Consider the following 20452-nt stretch of genomic DNA (forward strand, 5'->3'; position numbering starts at 1 on the left):
ACAAGTTCCGGTTGGAAAATGTGCTCATTGGCGCCTCTCGGTGTCTGCGCGTCAGAAATGCATCCCATGATCAGCTCGCCAGCGCTGTTTTTCTTGTTGTTGTTTGTTTGTTGTTATTTTTGGTCTCTGTGCCTGCCAGTGTATCCAAGCTTAAAATAGATTGAAAATAGACACGGAGAATAGAATATGCAAGAAGTAAGACCAATAATGGGTTGCTGATAGTAGCTACATCAGACCCTCTCACAAGCTCCAGCACTTATTTGAGTTTCTTTTCTCACGAGATTTCTATGTGTTTATATAGGCTGTGTTTATTAAAGGAGTGAGTGATATGAATTAAAGAAGATTTCTTTAAGCTGTGTGCGTGTGTGTGAACAAGAGGGTACATGCCCATGCACCATATTCAACATCCCTCAAAAAACTGATCAGCAGTTTAGAAAGAAAAGTGAATTCATCCATCCATCGATCTTCTTAATCACTTCTCTAATTCAGGATTGCAGAGAAGCTGGAGTCTATACTACCTGCACTCCCTGAACTGGTCATCCTTCTATTGTATGACCAAAACATAAAAACAGCCATTCATGCTCGCATTTGCTCCTTGATTTAGAATAACCACTTAATCTAACATGCATGTCTTTGGACTGTGGGAGGAAACCAGAAGGCACAAGAGGAAAATGCAAACTCCACACAGAAGGGCCTCAGTAGGCCACTGCATTCGGACGCTATTACTGTGATTAACCTCTGCATCATTGTGAATTAATTGAATTAGTTTTATAAAATGACAGTGTCACTTTTTAAAGCTAAATAAAGACTTACTTAAAAACTCATCAGAACTTAACTGGAAAAAAATTGTGCTGGATATTTATACTGATGTGGACTGGGTAAATGAACGAAAGGATGCTATATCAACTGATACCCCGAAAGGTGAAAAAATGACACAGCAGACTAGTCCATTTTGGGGCGTGCTGAAAACATCAGAGCATGCTCCTAATGGCATGACAGATGGTACCCTGGAGGAGCTTCACTCAGATCTGGACCAGTACATGACTGCGCTGCTGAACAGTGTGAGAAGCAAACTGACAAAACTTCCAGAGCTGTTCTATTGGATTTAGGTCAGGCAAGCGTGGGGGGCAGGCAATGATATTGATTCATTCATCTTCCAGGAACTGCCTGCTTCCTCTCACCACATTGTTGTGCACCAGCAGGAAGCCAGGACTCATTGCACCAGTATAGGATCTGACAATAGCTCCAAGGATTTCATCCTAATATCTAATGGCAGATGCGTCGAGATGCCAGATGATGTTACAGGCAGCCTAACACTCTTTACAGTTTCTCCAGACCCTTTTACGTCTGGCAGACGTGCCCAGGGTAAACCTACTCTCAACTGTAAAAAACATTAAGTGCCAATTCTGGTTTTCTATGGCAAATGCAATTAGGGCTCTACAGTGTTGGGCAGTGAGCACAGAGCCCACGGCAAGATGTCAGGCCACACGCCACCCTCATGAAATCTGTTTCTGTTAATTTGGCCGGAGACATTCACAGCAGTGGCCTGCTGGAGGTCATTTTGTAGCTCTGGCAGTGCTCATCCTATTCCTTCTTGCACAAAGGAGCAGATACAGGTCCTGCTATTGGGTTAAGGGCCTCTACAACCATTTCATCTTTCTTAGAGAAACGGTCTGTCTCGTGGAATCTCCTCCTTATCTCTTATGACTGCTGGGAGACACAGAAAACCTTCTGGCATTGGACATATCGATGTGCCATCCTGGAGTTGAACTACCTGTGCAACCTCTGTAGGGTCCAGGTATGACCTCATGTAACCAGCAGTGACACCGACCTTGCCAAATGCAATACTTGTGAAAAAATAAGAGACGATGAGGAAAAGAAATCACCTGTGGCCTCCACTTATAAAAACCATTCCTCTTGTGCAGCTCATCTTATTGTTGCCCCGCTAGTGTGCCTGTTGTTAATTTCATTAACACCAAAGCAGCTGAAACCCCCTCTGCTACTTACCTGACCAGATTAATATCCCAGATTTGATGCTGATTAAAAAGTGTTCCTTTAATATTTTTTAGCAGTGTATTTTTATGGTTGCACCATTAGGGGGAAATTTTTCACTTAAGTAACACTCTGGGTGCAGATCTCAACCTGTTATTGTGCACATCTGACACTGGTAATGAGGTATTACTCCACCACTCTTTACAACAAGCATGTCCTTCATTCAAAAAAAAAAAAAAGGTAACAAAACCACATGTGGATAAAATGTCCCATTTATTTGTTTCTAAAATTATTTTTTATTTACACATTTGCATCCAACTTTGTCCTCCACAAACTTTATATAATTACACTTAATTAATGGTAACATAACTTAGGAGTATGATGACTGTTTTCTGGGTTTTTTGATTTTGTCCTCCCGTAGCTGCATTTGACTTCTGAATGAATTTATAAAGCAGTATGATGAACACACAGTCACAGGTGTGCATGCACACATACACACTTTTCAAACATAAATACTCCTCTAGACCGAGCTGTGGTTGACCAAGTAAGCAAGTTCTCTGAGAGTATAACTTACTGTGGTACAGTAATGTGACCAAAAATAATAACAAATCTAAAAACAAACCAAAAAAAGGAAAAAAACAGGTTATAAATAAACATTGAAGTATGCTGTCAATATATACACAGGAAACGTTGCAGCACCAATGATAGGTTTCCCCTGAGGAAACTACCACATAGTAGGAAAAGCTATGAAAATATGTTGTGTATCAAAAAATGGTTCATAAATTAGAAGTGACCAAATCAACATAAGCATTCAAACAACATAACAAATTCTGATGTAACCGGTACATACAAAACAAAAGGTAAAAATGACTAATTTGACTATTTTTGAAAGCAGGTAGAGGTAGAGTACCATCTGTCAAGATGTACAGGTCCGACTGGATGGGACCGAAGACAAAAACATAATGAAAAACAATATCAAATATAGCCTCTGATTGGACAATGAAATATTTAAAGCACACACATTTTCCATATGCTATTGCACCTTTAGTTAGACAGTGCCCTCTGCAGAGGCCTGGCATGATCCTTTGGATTCGACCCCTTCCAAGGATGGTGTGTTTGGGAGTTGAAGGGGTGGAACATGAGTGAATGGCAGGTTTGAGTTTTGGGTTTTGGACAGGCTGCTGCAATGTGAGGCCCTACCCCCGTGATCAGGAAGTAAAATGGGTCCATATGCAGTGGCCCTATGCACCTTTTGAATGAAAACTAAACAAATACTTTACACATTGATTAGATAAATATCAGTATACACTGTCCTCTTTGGCACGGGTGTTCCACAGAGACTGATTTCTCCCAGGTAGAGTTGCCTGCCGTTCGATGTTGGGTTTTTGTTAGTCTCACAGTAAGTCCTGTTAAAGCAAATGCAATAAGCTCTCAGGGATACAGTCTGCCTTGCTGTGCCGGCATCTCTTTGGTAGGAAATTTTAAAAGTCTGCGGATTTAAGTGGTTTATAAAAGTGGCTTCGATGATAGGGATGTTGGTATCAGAGGAAGCAGACTGGACCGATTTCTACGTTTCGCTGACTGCTGATTTGTGAAGTGGGAAATTCCTCTATGTCTACAAGTGGTAGCTGACCACTGTCCTGAGTATGGAAGAGGAATCGTGATTGGTGCCAGCTGCCATCTTGGATCTGGAACAGGACAAATGGGGGAGGGGAGCGGAAAGGATTGTGATTCTATTTATTTGTGGTAATGACTTTTAGTAAATACAAAAATATATATATATCTTTAGGAAGTTCTTTAAAATTCTGCTGTCACCTATTTAATTACAACCAACAATTTATCACCAGCATAAAGAATATATCAGAGCATATCATCAGGATATCAGTTTACATTTTCAAATTCACATTCACATTCAGTCCCAGCAAGTCACAATTTCACGAGACAGTCCTATTGATATGCAGAATTATGTGCGGGTTTCTGTAAGAATAACCACAGAAAATGCTCACGACTAAATCAAACTGCCCTAACGACGAAAACAAAGGCACGTTTTTTTAAACACCACATTACCTTGCACTCATCTTGTAGCACATGTGGTTCAAGTAGTGTGTCTTTCTCAAACATCTGTTTGTTCCAGCCACGAAACCGAAGCCTGGTGTTCTCTTTGTGTCCACTGGAGCTGAAGCTGTCTGCGGTGCTGGAGGGTTGATAACTCAGGCAGTGAAACGTGATGCTTTGGCTAGCCTCACTGCTCAGTAAATGGAGAAACTTCATCTGGACATTTCCTATGTCAAATACCATCTGTCGGAGAGAGAAAGTGCACAGAAGGTGTAGATTGTGAACACCATAGCATCATGTCAAAGGGAAAACAAACCAGTTTAGACTTGGAAAAAGAACTGTTGATGCTCAGAAAGCAAGAGATGGATATGCAAAGAACTGGAGTGAGAAGTATCATCAAGAAACTTGGAGACAGCCACACAGTACAGAACAACCCTGTCCAAAGGAAGGAAGTGAACATTTTCAAAGAATCTGGAAAGAAAGCCAGTGAGAAATGTGTCTAAAGACCCCAGAGCAACTGCCAAGACAGCAGTGAGTTACTTAGCCAAGTCAAGAAGTAGTATTTAAGGAGACAGTAACTAGAACCCTGCACAGGAATGGACTAAGAGGTTGGAGACCAAGAAACACTGCACTTCTTCAGAAGAGACACCTTCAAGCTAGAATGAAGTATGTGAAAGACAACCTGGAGAAAGATTAAGCAGCCTAGAAAGGTGTTCTTTGCTCAGCTGAGACAAAACTAGAACTCCTTGGCTAAAGAGAGTACAAGGAAGTACAACCCTCTGTCATAGTTTTATAATTTTGTGAATAATTTTGTTTCAGTGTGCAAAGTAAAATAATATAAGCATAATGCAGTAAAGCAAACTAAAACTAACTCTAAATGAATCAAATTGAAACTTTTCTTGTACTGTCAATGTTAAATACTATAGTCTAAATCAGGGGTTGGCAACTCCAGGCCTTGAGTGCCGGTGTCCTGCAGGTTTTAGATGTGTCCTTGATCCAACACAGCTGATTCAAATGTCTAAATTACCTCCTCAACATGTCCTGAAGTTCTCCAGAAGCCTGGTAATGAACTAATCATTTGATCGAGGTGTGTTGACCCAGGATGATATCTGAAACCTGCAGGATACCAGCACTCAAGGCCTGGAGTCGCCCACCCCTGGTCTAAAGTAAGAGTAAAAGTGTCCTTTTTTTCCACTCGTTCAGTGTTACCTTATCAGTTGACACTGGATGTAAACAACTCTGTCCCCCTGCTGTAAAGTTGCAGAACACCTGGAAGGCATCAGACGTACAGCCCAGGTTTGGATCAACCCAGAACCAACCTGAAAAGAGAAGAATATTAATATTAAGACCTGCTACCTGTGCAAAATAGTGTCTTCCATGTATGGGTGAAGACACTCACCGTCTTTTAACTTGTGCTGGCAGTCCAGCAGGTCTTTACAGACACGAGCTGGGTTCTCCTTTGTCCCGAGAGGCTGTTTGATGCTCTCGATCACACTGCTCAAATACTGTAGAGTCTTAAGTACTTCCGTATTCTGGTCTGGCATGCTCATCTCCATATTCTGGAAACTCTAGTTAAGTACGAGGATGATAACACTGTGAACTCTCAAGTTTTAACCTGACTTCACAAATCTACTAATCCATAACTTCTCTATCCATCCTTATAAAGTGCTTCACCTCAGTCCTCAGGGCATCATTGGAAGCGGATGGACTGTAGACTGCTAAGTCGTCATATAACACCCTCTGTGGATTAAGAATCAACATATTCAGTTCAATGAAAACAATTCAGTGCCTTCATTATTAAACTGAAAGATTTTAATCTGTCAGCTCGCTCATTGATTAAAGTAAATATGGCAGCAGAAAAACATGTCCAGTTTAGTGAGAAAACTTTAACAGCGTCAGTGTACACTTTAACACCACACAAGGGCAGAAAAATAAGTCTTGGATCAATAAACAGCCAAATTCTTGATTTTGGCTGCAGGAAAATTAACAAATTCCCCTTAGTATAAACACCACAGCGATCACTGAATGTGTGTACACAAAAAAGGCAGCTGAGTCGTTTGTTTAGGGGGTTCTTGGAACTGTTTGAACAGGAAAAGGTCATGTAGAGAGCAGAAAGCTGCATGATATCTGGGACAAACAAGAGTAGCCATGCCAGAAAAGGCTTTGTCAGTGCTACTGAAAAAACAATCACAGGGATCTTAGTTATTATTGACATACACCATTTGTTGGCTCATCTAGAGTAAGACAGGAAACAGGTGCTTGTCCTGGTTCATTCATACCCTGCCACTCAGAAAAAAATGGCTTGTATTACTTCTTTTTTACTAAAACGTTTATTTAAGCTTGAAAAAGCACACATCTTAGGTTTCAGGAAAGAAGAGAAGAAAGAGAGAGAGATGTAACTCATTTACCCCCCCAACCACAATGAGATATAAATACCTACAGGCTAGGTAATATATATTCAAGAACTGTACATCATTACAACATCTGAATTTTACATTAAAGCAAGACTCCTGCTGTCTAGGCAATCTTGTCTGCATTACACAAAATACTTACTGTTGGACCAGGAGCTCCAGGGGGTCCCTGGGGTGGTAGAAAGAAAAGGACAAAATGAGTAACACACACACAGAAATGATCTCATTGTGGTTGCCATCATTTCACTTTTTGGTTTGTCATGTATGTGCCAATGGACTCTGTGAAGAAAATGTACACTGCAGGAAAATGGTAGAGTGTACAACCACAGAACTGCCCTAACCCCAGCTCGCCATGTGATTCTCTGAAGTCACTTCTCACTTCTTTACATTTTGCTTCCAAGGAGACAGATTTGGACTCCAGGCTTTCTGTAAATCTTTCAGAAGTTTTCTTTCGACACTGGCTGCTTGTTCACTTATTTTTAGTCTAATTCTTGCACTTGAACATTTTTGGAGGAATGCTTTGTTGACGTTATTTTTTGTCTGTTTGTTGAATCATTAAAGCATCAAAGAAGCATCTAGTGTTATGTATAGACCAATTTTAAATTGTTGCCGTCCCCAAAAGACAATTTGTTTTGAAGAAGAACAAGAAGAAGAAGAACAAGAAGAAGAAGAACAAGAAGAAATTAATTTAACATAGTATCTGAAACTTATGCCCTTAAGAAACCGGACAAAATCCAACAAAGACCTGTGACAGTAAATCAATGGCAACACCAAATTTGAATCTAAATCATTATCAATATGTAGGGGGAGAAAGTCAGGAGAGAGGTACCACAGGGAGCGTCTACAGCAAACTGTAAAACATGGTGGAGGCAGATATTTTGATCTACCATGCAGTACCATTTGGAAAGCATCTGATTATCTAAAGCTTTTTGACCTTATTCAGCATGGAAATGATCCCAAACATGCTGCCAACATGACACAATGATGTCAATCACACATGGACTGGTCTCCCCAGAGACCTCGACATTATTGAGGCAGTGTTGGATCATCTCAACAGAGAACAGAAAGAAAGGCAGCCAACATCCAAAGAAGAGCTTTGGATGTTCTTCAAGAAGCTTTATGAAGTTCAAAGTGTGCTGAAGAATAAAGCACACAAACTGAGTTTTTGCCTTTCATACTATATTTCCATGCATGTTTGCACATTTCCATAAATCCTCGCATCTATTTCTTATTTTCTAATAAAATATAAAGGAATGAGAGGTGACTCAAAACATTTGCACTTCTGTATATTTGACCTGTGAAAACTCTCATTCATAATTGTTCATAATCCAAAATAACAGTGAAGTATATACAGTAGTTCTGTGTATACAGTAGGAATCATTCTGTAAAGTGATAGTGTAGTTAGCACTTACTCTGGGTCCAGGGCTTCCCTGTGGTCCCTGAGGCCCCTGAAAGAGTCAGGCACATAGAAAATAAGCGTTAAAATGGCTAAAATGATTACGATACACACAGAACTTCTACATAAATAACACACACGACGAAAAATAAAATAGATTAAATAAGTGCAGCCTCACAGTGAACAGAATGGAACAGATTTGTGATTCATCTTCCTTCAAGCGCCTTGAAGCGACTGTTGTTGCGATTTAGCGCTGTATAAATAAAATTGAATTGGACTGAATTGAATCGAATCGAATCCTTCTCTGAGATGCTCTGTAGAGCGACAGTAGTATTACACACATACTGCCCCCTCTGGTGGACTAGGGACAAAACATTGGTGCAGCTGAACTTCATGATGTCTGTAAGTGGAATCTCAAGCACTTTATATCCATACCATATTGTGAGCACATTTTAACAGCATCCGAGTATAGCCTAAGATTAGAGGCCCATCGAGTACAGTGTGTTTGCGTGTGGTAGGGTGAAATGCAGAGGGATTCGCAAAGAACTGACAATCTAACTACCACAACCGAGAAGTGACTGTGTGGATTACACTGTGGCTTTCCCTGCTAACATTTTGTCAAGGCACTTCCTCAGCATTGTTTACACAAGAGGGCCCCACACTGCGCTCCGGGAGAGCATGCTCATTATGACTCAGCCATAGCCTTAGCCTAAAGTGTCATACAGCACCGACACTTTAAGAAAGCCGTATAAACAAAACTACCACTACACCCTAGCTCACATTCATGTAACTTTCATCATCTACAGCTCTGTTTTTACACGCACAAACTGCTTTGAGGTGGCCGCTAAGACAACCGAGTGTTTCTCAGTCAGGAATGTTTGACACTTTGGCAGAGTGCAATCATGACATAATAATACAGAAGACTTTCCAGGTTTTGATTAAAGGGTTTGATTGCATCTCACCATTTCACCACTGTTTCCTTTTGGACCCCTTGGCCCCTGCAAAAAAGGATAACATAGCATAAAGACACATACAGCACTGTATTCCAATCTGTATTATCAATCAACATGGCCAGAAATTAACTGCCTTTATTGGAAATTAAAGAATACATACAGTGAAAGTCTGAATGTCAGCGTGTAATAATTCCTTTTTCTTTGTACAAGTCTTACACACACACACACATACACAAAATGAGAAAAAAAAACCTACAGGTTTTCCCATTGGACCCATTTTTCCTTCAGGGCCTAGAGGTCCAGTGAAGCCCTGGAACAAACAGTGACATTGCTGAAAAGGCAGTAAAAAACATCTATAAAGCCTTCAAGGTGTACTGCACATGTGTCTACATTCATGTTCTCTTCATAAACACTTTGACAACAGGGAACAAAACAAAAATGTATTTATATTTCTGAAAGTTATTTCCTGGGTGGGATTTGATTTAAAGCAGTACTTCTGAAGAAAGCACCATTGTGTGCCTACCTGGTCCTATTTCAGTTTCTATTAAACTCACCAAAGTACCCATAGGACCTTTAGGACCAGGGAAACCTCTCAGTCCTAAATCACCAGTTGGCCCCTGTTTCAAGGAAAAAGATATTTGTTATTTCTTATTCTAACCTACTCTCCTGTTATTTTTTTATCGTTTTTCTATACGCTCTTAATACATGTTGGCCACTCAGTCACTGACCTTAGGTCCTGGTAAGCCCTGTAAACCAATCATGCCCAAATCTCCAGTTTCCCCCTATAAAAAACAAAAAACACAATATGCAAAAGATGGCTCTTTTTAAAAAAAATCTGTTATGTGATGTAATCGGGGCTGACAGCAAATCTCTCAACAATATCCTCAGTAGAATTACGGAGATTTACTCATAAAGGTGGGTGCCTAAGACAAATAGGTCTTAAGACACATGCAAAACATAAAGCCAACACTTATTATTGGAGATAATGGACAATAGAAAATAAGTTGTTTATTTCTTTCTTCTCCAATGGAGAAGAAAGGAACTTGATATTTGTTATTTAATATACTGAACATACAATAGGTAAAGACATATAGCATGTTTGTGCATGTGTGTTCACACTTATACATCTTTTGAGGACCAAAAATACTTGTGGGGACCAACAGTCCCTTATGGGGCCCAAATTCTGGGCCCCATAAGTCTGAAGGCATTTTTGAGGCACAAAATGTGGTTTTAGTGTCAGGGCTTCAGTTAGGTTATGGTTAGGTTTAGGCTAAGGGTTAGGCATTTTTGATGGTTAGGGTAACAGTAAGTGGCTAGGGAAAGCATTATGTCAATTAGATGTCCTTACTAAGATATAAAAGGCAAGTGTGTGTGTGTGTGTGTGTGTGTGTGTGTGTGTGTGTGTGTGTGTGTGGAGGTGGGGTTGTTTTACTTGATTTTTCACCCAGTTTTAATACCAGACACAACAGGGACACTAGGCAAGCCTTATAAAGACCCTTCTTTTCTTTTTCAAAAGAACACACACACAAGACTTTCTGTCAATCTGTGGCAGTCTCAGTGCACACACTCACATGATCTAGACACATGCCTTCCAGGGTGGCAGACAGTGTTTGTACAGCCAGTCTTCCACATTCTTTAGACAGCTCCACTTTGAAACCGGTGACTCTGGCCCAGAGACTCTATTGACTAAAATGTGTAAAGGGATCTGACCCAAGGGTCTGAGTCTCCTCTCAGTTTCAGGAGCATCAGTGGAGATAACTATGGGAGGGGAGAGCAAGGGATTAAATGCTGTTTCTTTTTTCTTCTTCGGGGAGTTACATAAGTAAAGCGGAGCACCTCTTTTTCAGGTCCCTGGAGTGTGAGGATCTTACATAACTTGGCCTCACGAGGCGGAATGTTTCCATTCCTAGTCTCGCCCAGATAATTTGTTACTCTACTCAGGTTGGAAAAGTGTCAGGCACACATTGAAACCTCACCAAAGATTGGCTTCATATGTCCCTGAAGCTATATTTAGAGAGGTATTAAAGAATGTATATTAGCTTATGAAGCCATATTTCAACAAGTGCATTCCAGTGGAAAGTAATGTATGTACTCTACCGGGTACATGAAAAAAAGACATGACAAGTATCTGTGAAAAACACACAGTCTGAAATAAAAACTGTACAAATGTGAAGATTAAAGAGTTACAAAAATGTGTCAGGCATAGAATTTTTAAAAAATCTGTATTGTATCTTGATTTAATATTATGCGATGGAGCTAGTTAATTTGATTTTGTAGCACTGTCTCTAAATGTGAATTCAGCTAACAGCATCCTGGTCCTGGGCCCCAGCATTGTGAGTTTGATGGAGCTTGAAGTTTTGGTTTTTGGTTTGTTTAGGGGTTACAGTTCATTTATTTAGTGTATTTTGTTGTATTCCTTGTTCCTGGCTGTTTATTCCTCCCTCTGTGTTTGTCCTCTTGTGTCGAGTATTCTGCATTTAGTTACTTTATGTGTCTGTGCTTCCCATCCGTTATCACACTTCTTGCCTCCCCTGTGCCTCGTTGTGAAGTCTTAGAATTTGATATTCTCATCTTTTGATTACTTCCTGTCCTACTTTGATAGTCCCTCGTCTCTTGGTCACTGTGTGTAGTTTTGTTTCCCTTGTCTTGCTTTCCCAAAGGAGTTTCAGCTGTGTTCTCCAGTGTTTCCAGTCTCCCTAATTACCTGCTGTGTAATGCAATGAGCCCCCTAATGCCTCTGTTATTGTTTTGTTTTACCCATGAAACACCAGCAATAAACACTGTTTTAAGTTTAAGTCCTGTCCTGCATCAGAGTCATAATCCTGTCTTCTAAACACTGTCCATGATGAACAGAACTGATCCTCAAACAAACAGTTAGAGCCAAATGTTTTGCACACTGAGACTGTTTCTGTGCACCACCGCAGTAGATTTTAAATCAAACAAACAAGATGTGATTGAAATGCAAATTTTAGCTTTAAATTATCTTAAAAAGAGTTTAACTAAAGTTTTTAAATTAACTGTTAAGGAATTACAGCTGTTTTTATATATAGGCCTAATTGTATGTAAAAACTTTGATAATAAATCACAGAACTACCACACAGTTTACAACAAACGTTCTCAAGTACTATTAAAGATTGACTTCTATTTTAGGACTTAAAATACTGTACTCACAGACAACCCTTTGGGTCCTGGGTCTCCTTTCTTTCCCTGGTCACCTGCAGCTCCCTTCATGCCCTTGAGTCCAGGGCCCCCCCTGTCTCCTGGTAGGCCAGGTTCTCCCTGATCCAATAAAAGGTCAATTAAACAGTTTAGGTGCATGTCACAGTAGCATTTCATCTCACTGGAGATGACTTTCATCTATCAAAACTCTGCAAATAAAATGGGTCTTTATAATGATTAACATTTCCACCTTGTGACCTGGCGGTCCCCTTTCTCCAGAATGTCCAGGAAGTCCAAGTTCTCCCATTGGACCTGGCCGTCCAGCAGGCCCTTCCAGTCCCACTGAGCCCCTCTGACCCTACATACACACAAGAGGTGATTGAACAAATCTTTGCCAAAGTTAAAAAGGTACTAAAGTTAGTGTGCTTCCTCAAAAGGCACAACACAAAATCCGCAAAACATTATGCCACTGTTTAAAACACTACTCTACAATAGTAAATGACATATATAGTGACAAATTTGAGGTCTATCTTATCGGTGCCTCTTCTGTTTAAATGTTGCTATTAAACAAATGACACTCAAACTTCTGACAAAGCAGACAAAACCACAAGCATAGTCCTCTGCAAAAACTAAACACAAGTGTATAAATGCATGTTGGAAAAATCATTTGGAACTTGAGTGTTAGTGCAGAGGGTTATTTACTGAAGGTAAATATTGACATCTACTACAATTAGTTGCTATTGAGTACAATGACCACTATTTCCAGTGTTTCATTATATAAACAAAATTCTAAAATTGTTGTGTTGAAGCAATTTTAGAACACGGGTTCTCAACACCGTATGTCTAAAGGCTGTCCAGAAAACCTGTTAGTGAGTTGTTTTTTTACTTTGTAGACCACAGTGGTTTCCTGCTCCATCAGCAGTGTAGGTGAGGCAGCAGGGAGCCTGAGATTTTAGAATAACACACTCAGCGAGTTGTTGCCTCACATGTGGCTGACAGTGAAGAGACAGGATACTTTAGGAATTTCGGTGGAATTACACCACCAGTGGTTTACTGGATGAAACCCACAGTATGCAGGTGTTGGCAGACCCTTAGATAAACCAAGGTCTGAACAATTTACCCTTCACCTTTCCCCGCATACAGGAATGTGGGTAAAAGGGGCTATGTGCCATTTAGAAATCATTTTAACTTCTAATCAAAAGAAAATGACTTGGAGGGTAAACATAAATTTGTTGAATTTGAGCCCGAAAGAGACGGATTTTAACTTTTCAACTAATTTGCACACGAGAGGGTCTGTAAATGTCACAAATGGCAGACCAGATTAAACCTAGATAACAACATCCATGGACATCTGGTACTCGGCATGTGATGCATAATCGGTTCATCATTTTGTCATATTAGAAATTAATGTCGTGATTTTTTTTAATATGAGCATGAATTGTTAAGTTATTTCCAAAAATGTCATTTATGATGTCACAGTGAATTTTGTGCCAACTTAGGCACAAAGGGCAAAGACGATAACGACAAAAGGATTTATGAAACCTGACAGTTTTTTCTTGGCAGCTTGAGTGAAAAACTGAAACTGATTCACAGAAAAGCTGAAAATTATTTGAAAGGGTTTCTCCAAGACTCAGAATCAACCGCTTTTAAGCAGCAGTTTGATTTAAAGACTTGAAGTTAAGGAGCGAAGAACGTCCTTTATCAAGTAAAACAACAACGGCCCTCTACTGCAGCAGACCTGAAAATTTGCCTTCTTGTGGAGCTGAAAGTGAAAAGTGATGCAATGTCAAATCATTGCATCACTTTTTACACAGCAATGTAAGACATGTTACTATATTTAAATTAGACAGATATAATTTTAAGGGATTATTCACATTCTTTCAACACAAGTGCAGTTGGGGGTGTTACCAATAAGAAACTGTATAGTTTTAGTTCATCTGAAAAGCATCAATGGCTAAAATTAGCCTCACTAGACTTTCATACAACATTATCTAAATGAAAGCCAGACCAGTAGGACTCGGCTTTCCAACTTGGCTAAAAGGACTTTTGCACGCATGTAATCCCAGTCCACTTTGGCTGCATACATATTTGGAGAGGCCCAAAATGAAGAGGCCAATCAAATCAAACAAGACATTGAATGATCAGTCCAAGTCTCCAGTCCCACTCATGCAATAACAGATGGAAGGAGCTGGAGTAAACCTTTGGTCACTTGCAATTCCACGAGTCCCATTTGTTGATTTTTGTGGTGCTGCAGTGGTATCTTTCCAAAGCACACCACAAGTCTCCAGTAAAGGAACTCCCCTGTTGACAGTTTAGCTGTGCAACTACGTCTTTCGACTCCTTCTGCGACCGACATTAACAGTGCTCATGGTGAAAAAACATCCAACTGAACTCTGCTTGTTAAATATATTTCATTAATGTGAGTCTATTGAATTGCCTAAAATAGAAAGCTAATCAATTACTTAAGACTACCGTAGTTAGCTTTTGCTATAATGTTAATCCCAACACCAAGGAAACGCTGCTGTCTATATGTCACCGATTACCTGTCGACCTTGCTTTCCTGGAAGTCCTGCTAAGCCAGTTGGTCCCGGGGGGCCATCAGGGCCTGGATAACCCTTCATTCCTGTGAGCCCAGGTAAACCAGTCGGCCCCTGTTAAATGACAGTGTCAGTTTCAGCTTGAGGGGCATTTAAAAATGCCATCAATCTTTTCGTAAAACATCACTTTCCGTCAATAATCTCGTGACTATATTTACACCTGTGATTCTTCCTCTGATGCTTAGCCTGAAGCACTGAAGTCCACCAGCTGGATCGTTAGAAATTACAATAAAATATTCATCCTGGTCTTCTCTGTCTTCATATTTCTCAGTTACTTTGTCTTTCAGTTACTTCGTTTTATTTTGAAGGTTGGTTTTCTTGTGTGTCTTGCTCTGGGTTCTGTCTCCCGTCTTTGTTCCTTTCCTGCCTGTTTATTTCCAACTGTGTCTCATTGTCAGTCATCCCTAAGACTGTATGTCTAGTCTTGTCTTTCTCTTTGTGTAATCATCTGCTCCCAGATGTCCTACTTTTGTCTTTAGTGCCTTCCTCATAGTTTGATTTTCATGTTGGGTTTTGGCTTATCAAGTTTTTTTTAAATTAAAGCTCACATCTGTTTATTTTCTCAATGATCACTGTTGATCTTGTGATTTTTTTTCTTTTACAGGAATGAGAACCGTGTAGACATATGCAATAATTTGATAATGCAGAAGGTTCTCAGCTAATGTAAAGGGGCGGCTGCTTCTCTTTAGGCCATTCACTTAATTGAGCTAATATGATGCTTACTTCAATGCCGGGAGCTCCAACCAGACCTCTTGCTCCTTTCTTTCCAGCCAAACCCTAGAAAAACATAAACATGAAAAATAACATGTGCATTAAAAAGAAAACACAAATGTTTTAGTATATCACTCTCTACACAGTAAAATGTGATTTTTACTATACTTCACAGAGAAATGTTTCAGATTTGAGTGAAAATCACTGAATACTGTTGCAAGAAATGTCCAGTTCAAAACCTTTATGGATACTTTAAAACCATAACAGCTAAAAACATAAACCCAGTGACAGTGATTTATTCATAGTCCCAGAGAGATATTGTTTAAGAAATGCTTTATCAAAGCTGTTAATCTAAAACAGGCATACAGAAGATCCTCAAAGTTTCCAGTGTTTCCTGGCAGGCTGCTAAGTTCTCAGTGCTTCTAAGCATATGGAAATACAAGTTGCATGTTAAGGTATTGCACAAACTTCATTTGAACTCAAGTTTGGCAAAATCCACTGAAATGCTTGGACAGTATGTGAACTGCTTATATAATCACTCTTCTATACAAGCTGTTTCACATGTGGTGGTGAGTCAGTCATGTCTGTACACCTGTGACACTTCAAGATTACAAAAGGCCGTATGGAACCAGATCAAGGAGCGTCAAAGCTGTTGCACAGGGAAATCATAGTTATGCATAGTTATGCAATTAGAAAGCCTGTGAAGACTGAGGGCTCTAAAGAACATGAGACTAAGCAAGCAAACCTGTTAGTTCAAGGTAGCACATGTTAGTAAAACGTATCTGCAATTTAAGTATCAGAGAACAAAAAGCAACGAGCCATTAATAAACATCAGATAAAATATTAGAGAAGTTTAATGGTGCATTCAGGGTGTGAGGAAAAGCTGCAGTTCCCTGGTTGCTGTCCAAATTTCATTGCTCCAAGCCTTTTTTTTTCTTCAACCGCCTGCTTTCTATCTCGATGAAGTAAGCAGAACAGAAGCAGAAGCTGAGCTAAAATTATCTAGCGTGACAAGCAGCTTAAACATCTGTACCAGCATGCTCCTGTGGTGACAGCTAAAAAATGACAAATTGGGGATGTTGGTTAAATCTGTTTGCATCTGGTTTTGTACATTTTCTACTGTCAGGTGTAAATCCATCATTCCACGCAGAGAAGAGACCAAATTTAGTGATTTCCTAAACTATTCCCATTATTGAAAAGCTGTATTATGCTGTATGTGAATGGTGTCAAGTCTCACCGGAGCTCCTTTTTCTCCTTTTGCGCCTGGTTCTCCGGGGGAGCCTGGAGATCCCTGTGCGAAGGAAGAATACACTATAAAGTAAGTAGAATATAAACACGCAAAATATTATCAAGCTGTGTAGATCTATATAAAAATGACATGCAAGATTATGATTTTAAGGAATATCCTTGTTTACCCTACTTCTTAATCGTGTCACTTTGAACACTCCACAGCATGTACAGTATATCCCACAGTATAGATCCTAATCTAATAGGCATTTTCCTGTTAGAACAATCACACGCTCAAACTGAATAAAAAGTTTTGATTTAAAGACGTACTTATCTGTCACCCTTTGAAAGAACACATTTAGATATTTCATATATTTATCATCACCACAATAAGGCCAGCACACAGTAGAGATATTTAACTGTGGGTAAATGTAAAAAAACAACAGATTAAATAGTGTTGCTACGGCTGTGTGGCTTCTCTGCCATTAGGTTATGGTAGTCTTAAGCTTGAAAGGCAACCAGACTTCTTTAAGTCTTCTTTAGCTCTCATCCACGAGTCTTCTTCAGTCTAAAACTTCGCTTTAGTTCTTTGTAAATTTTTAGGCAGCTGTTTACTGACTTACCGGTGGGCCTTGTGGTCCAGAAGCCCCACGAGGTCCAGGGGTACCGATGTAGCCCTGAAACATAATTTTCAGATTTGATGAGTAACTTTTTATTTGTGAATAATACATACACGTCATTCTCATGTTCTTTACTAAAGAGGGAGCCCAAAAGCATAATTAATGTCTATACCCAAAGGCCTCTTTTCCACCTGCAGTAAAAACTCAGAGGTTCCATAGTATCAAAACTAGGATTTGTTTATATTATCTATAATTGCACCGAGTTAAACTATTTCATCCATTTACTTAACTAACCAGTCTGTATCTTTTGTACTGTCTAAGGAAACTACAGAATAATACAACAAAGACAAATGTATCTAAAAACCAAAATGTTTTATATGTTAACGACAATGATTTTTGAATTTGGAGACGAGTTCACAGACTAGCACAACCCCCCCCCCCCAGTTAATACGTTGCCATCACCGTGAACTTGTGCTCAAGTGTGTGTACTTCTTGGGAAAAAGCAGCAGATTTTCTCAGCCTTATTGCTCGGATTTTGGTAATCCTCTCCAACATGTGTGGTCTGCTCTTCATGCGAAAGGGGCAGCGTGGAGTATAAACAACAATCAAGCAGACTGAGCGGAGTGCCGTGTGTCTGACGTTTAATGGTTCGTTTCTACCTGATAGCCTTCATCCCCCGACTCTCCACGCTCTCCTCGTTCCCCTGGAGGCCCCTGTGTAGACAATGAATGCACACACATGAATGTGCATACTGCATATACAGTGGGGCAAAAAAGTATTTAGTCAGCCACCGATTGTGCAAGTTCCCCCACTTAAAATGATGACAGAGGTCAGTAATTTGCACCAGAGGTACACTTCAACTGTGAGAGACAGAATGTGAAAAAAAAATCCATGAATTCACATGGTAGGATTTGTAAAGAATTTATTCGTAAATCAGGGTGGAAAATAAGTATTTGGTCACCTCAAACAAGGAAAATCCCTGGCTCTCACAGACCTGTAACGTCTTCTGTAAGAAGCTTTTCTGTCCCCCACTCGTTACCTGTATGAATGGCACCTGTTTGACCTCATCATCTGTATAAAAGACACCTGTCCACAGCCTCAACCAGTCAGACTCCAAACTCCGCCATGGCCAAGACCAAAGAGCTTTCGAAGGACACCAGGAAAAGAATTGTAGACCTGCACCAGACTGGGAAGAGTGAATCTACAATAGGCAAGCAGCTTGGTGTGAAAAAATCAACTGTGGGAGCAATCATCAGAAAATGGAAGACATACAAGACCACTGATAATCTCCCTCGATCTGGGGCTCCACGCAAGATCTCATCCCGTGGGGTCAAAATGATCATGAGAACGGTGAGCAAAGATCCCAGAACCACACGGGGGGACCTGGTGAATGACCTGCAGAGAGCTGGGACCAAAGTAACAAAGGTCACCATCAGTAACACACTACAACGGCAGGGAATCAAATCCCGCAGTGCCAGACATGTTCCGCTGCTGAAGCCAGTGCATGTCCAGGCCCGTCTGAAGTTTGCCAGAGAGCACATGGATGATACAGCAGAGGATTGGGAGAATGTCATGTGGTCAGATGAAACCAAAGTAGAACTTTTTGGTATAAACTCAACTCGTCGTGTTTGGAGGAAGAAGAATACTGAGTTGCATCCCAAGAACACCATACCTACTGTGAAGCATGGGGGTGGAAACATCATGCTATGGGGCTGTTTTTCTGCCAAGGGGACAGGACGACTGATCCGTGTTAAGGACAGAATGAATGGGGCCAAGTATCGTGAGATTTTGAGCCAAAACCTCCTTCCATCAGTGAGAACTTTGAAGATGAAACGAGGCTGGGTCTTCCAACATGACAATGATCCAAAACACAACGCCCGGGCAACAAAGGAGTGGCTCCGTAAGAAGCATTTGAAAGTCCTGGAGTGGCCTAACCAGTCTCCAGACCTCAACCCCATAGAAAATCTGTGGCGGGAGTTGAAAGTCCGTGTTGCTCGGCGACAGCCCCAAAACATCACTGCTCTTGAGAAGATCTGCATGGAGGAATGGGCCAAAATACCAGCTACTGTGTGTGCAAACCTGGTAAAGACCTATAGTAAACGTTTGACCTCTGTTATTGCCAACAAAGGTTATGTTACAAAGTATTGAGTTGTATTTTTGTTATTGACCAAATACTTATTTTCCACCCTGATTTACGAATAAATTCTTTACAAATCCTACCATGTGAATTCATGGATTTTTTTTTTCACATTCTGTCTCTCACAGTTGAAGTGTACCTCTGGTGCAAATTACTGACCTCTGTCATCATTTTAAGTGGGGGAACTTGCACAATCGGTGGCTGACTAAATACTTTTTTGCCCCACTGTACGTACAGGCCTGTCTTTTACCTGCACAGCTTCAGGTGAGCTGGGCACCTACTCAGACTCACTCCCCACATATCAAACACATGAATCTCTCTGAACGTGATTACAGGGTACAATAAAGCAGAGGCTGGCATTGTATTGCTTATACTATACACGGCAATTCTGTGCCAACTTGAAAATTCAATACTACTGACGTGCAGACAGCCAATACCTCCAATTGTTCATGCAGTGTAGCCTCTTTCAGTAGTCACGTCTATTGCAGGGGAAATGCATCTTAGAGAACACAACTGTTGTATGACTGCATGACTCCGGGGTTTCCAAAGCCGCTTTATGCTGATCCTCCTTTGATATTAGTCTAAGAATGAGTCACTGTGAAATATGCTGAATTCTTGTGGTGACTTAGGTATTAGGAAGAAAACTTTAGCTGTGCCCTGTGTGTGAGGTAGCTGTTTTGTCTCTAACTACTCAGTCAGTAATTAAGACACAGAAGGTTGATAATCGCTTCATGCACATGACAGATTTAGGATAAGAAACTTTAACAATCATTTTTTTATCAATGAGTGCATTTGGTGCTAAAATCAGGAGCTGATCAGGATTAACTTTTACATCCAGTCTCAATCTGGTATTTAAATTGCTTTGGATAAGCAGAGCAAGGAGAGTTCAGAAAGGAGAGTTTAAAGGAAAGCAAGACCTACTGGTTCACCTAAGGGCCCTGGCAGTCCTGGGGTCCTGTTGTCCTCGCCTGGGTAACCCTGGGACGCAGCAAATGCAAACATACAATCATAGATGAATGGATGTAGATTGCAGGCAGATAATTTAGTACTTTAAAGAACTCTGAATAACCTAAGAAATCCAGTTAAGGACATAAGTCACAAATTCAGGTATCAAATTACCTTTTCACCTTTGGGTCCTGGCGGACCAACGGGCCCAGGCTTTCCAAGGTGCCCCTAAAAGGAAAAAAAGAAAAC

The 20452-nt window shown here is 40.4% G+C and overlaps 1 protein-coding gene across 1 annotated transcript in view; it reads right to left on the bottom strand.

Annotated features, from left to right (window-relative positions):
• Positions 1-2222: 2222 nt before the first annotated feature.
• The window catches only part of col24a1 (collagen type XXIV alpha 1), an 87276-nt gene continuing 69046 nt past the window's right edge, over positions 2223-20452 (bottom strand). The window contains exons 41-60 of the mRNA XM_085138859.1: positions 20378-20431; positions 20180-20236; positions 17781-17834; positions 17125-17178; positions 16512-16565; positions 15287-15340; positions 14510-14617; positions 12217-12324; positions 11979-12086; positions 9536-9589; positions 9362-9424; positions 9064-9117; positions 8817-8852; positions 7871-7906; positions 6601-6627; positions 5722-5787; positions 5447-5615; positions 5257-5366; positions 4060-4290; positions 2223-3680 (exon numbers count right to left, since the gene is read on the bottom strand). Of these exons, the coding sequence (XP_084994985.1) occupies positions 3534-3680; positions 4060-4290; positions 5257-5366; positions 5447-5615; positions 5722-5787; positions 6601-6627; positions 7871-7906; positions 8817-8852; positions 9064-9117; positions 9362-9424; positions 9536-9589; positions 11979-12086; positions 12217-12324; positions 14510-14617; positions 15287-15340; positions 16512-16565; positions 17125-17178; positions 17781-17834; positions 20180-20236; positions 20378-20431 (1644 nt within the window). The 3' untranslated portion in view covers positions 2223-3533. The remainder of the gene's footprint in view (positions 3681-4059; positions 4291-5256; positions 5367-5446; positions 5616-5721; positions 5788-6600; positions 6628-7870; positions 7907-8816; positions 8853-9063; positions 9118-9361; positions 9425-9535; positions 9590-11978; positions 12087-12216; positions 12325-14509; positions 14618-15286; positions 15341-16511; positions 16566-17124; positions 17179-17780; positions 17835-20179; positions 20237-20377; positions 20432-20452) is intronic.

Source organism: Neolamprologus multifasciatus, chromosome 17, assembly GCF_963576455.1.
Source record: "Neolamprologus multifasciatus chromosome 17, fNeoMul1.2, whole genome shotgun sequence".
Classification (NCBI taxonomy): Eukaryota; Metazoa; Chordata; class Actinopteri; order Cichliformes; family Cichlidae; genus Neolamprologus; species Neolamprologus multifasciatus.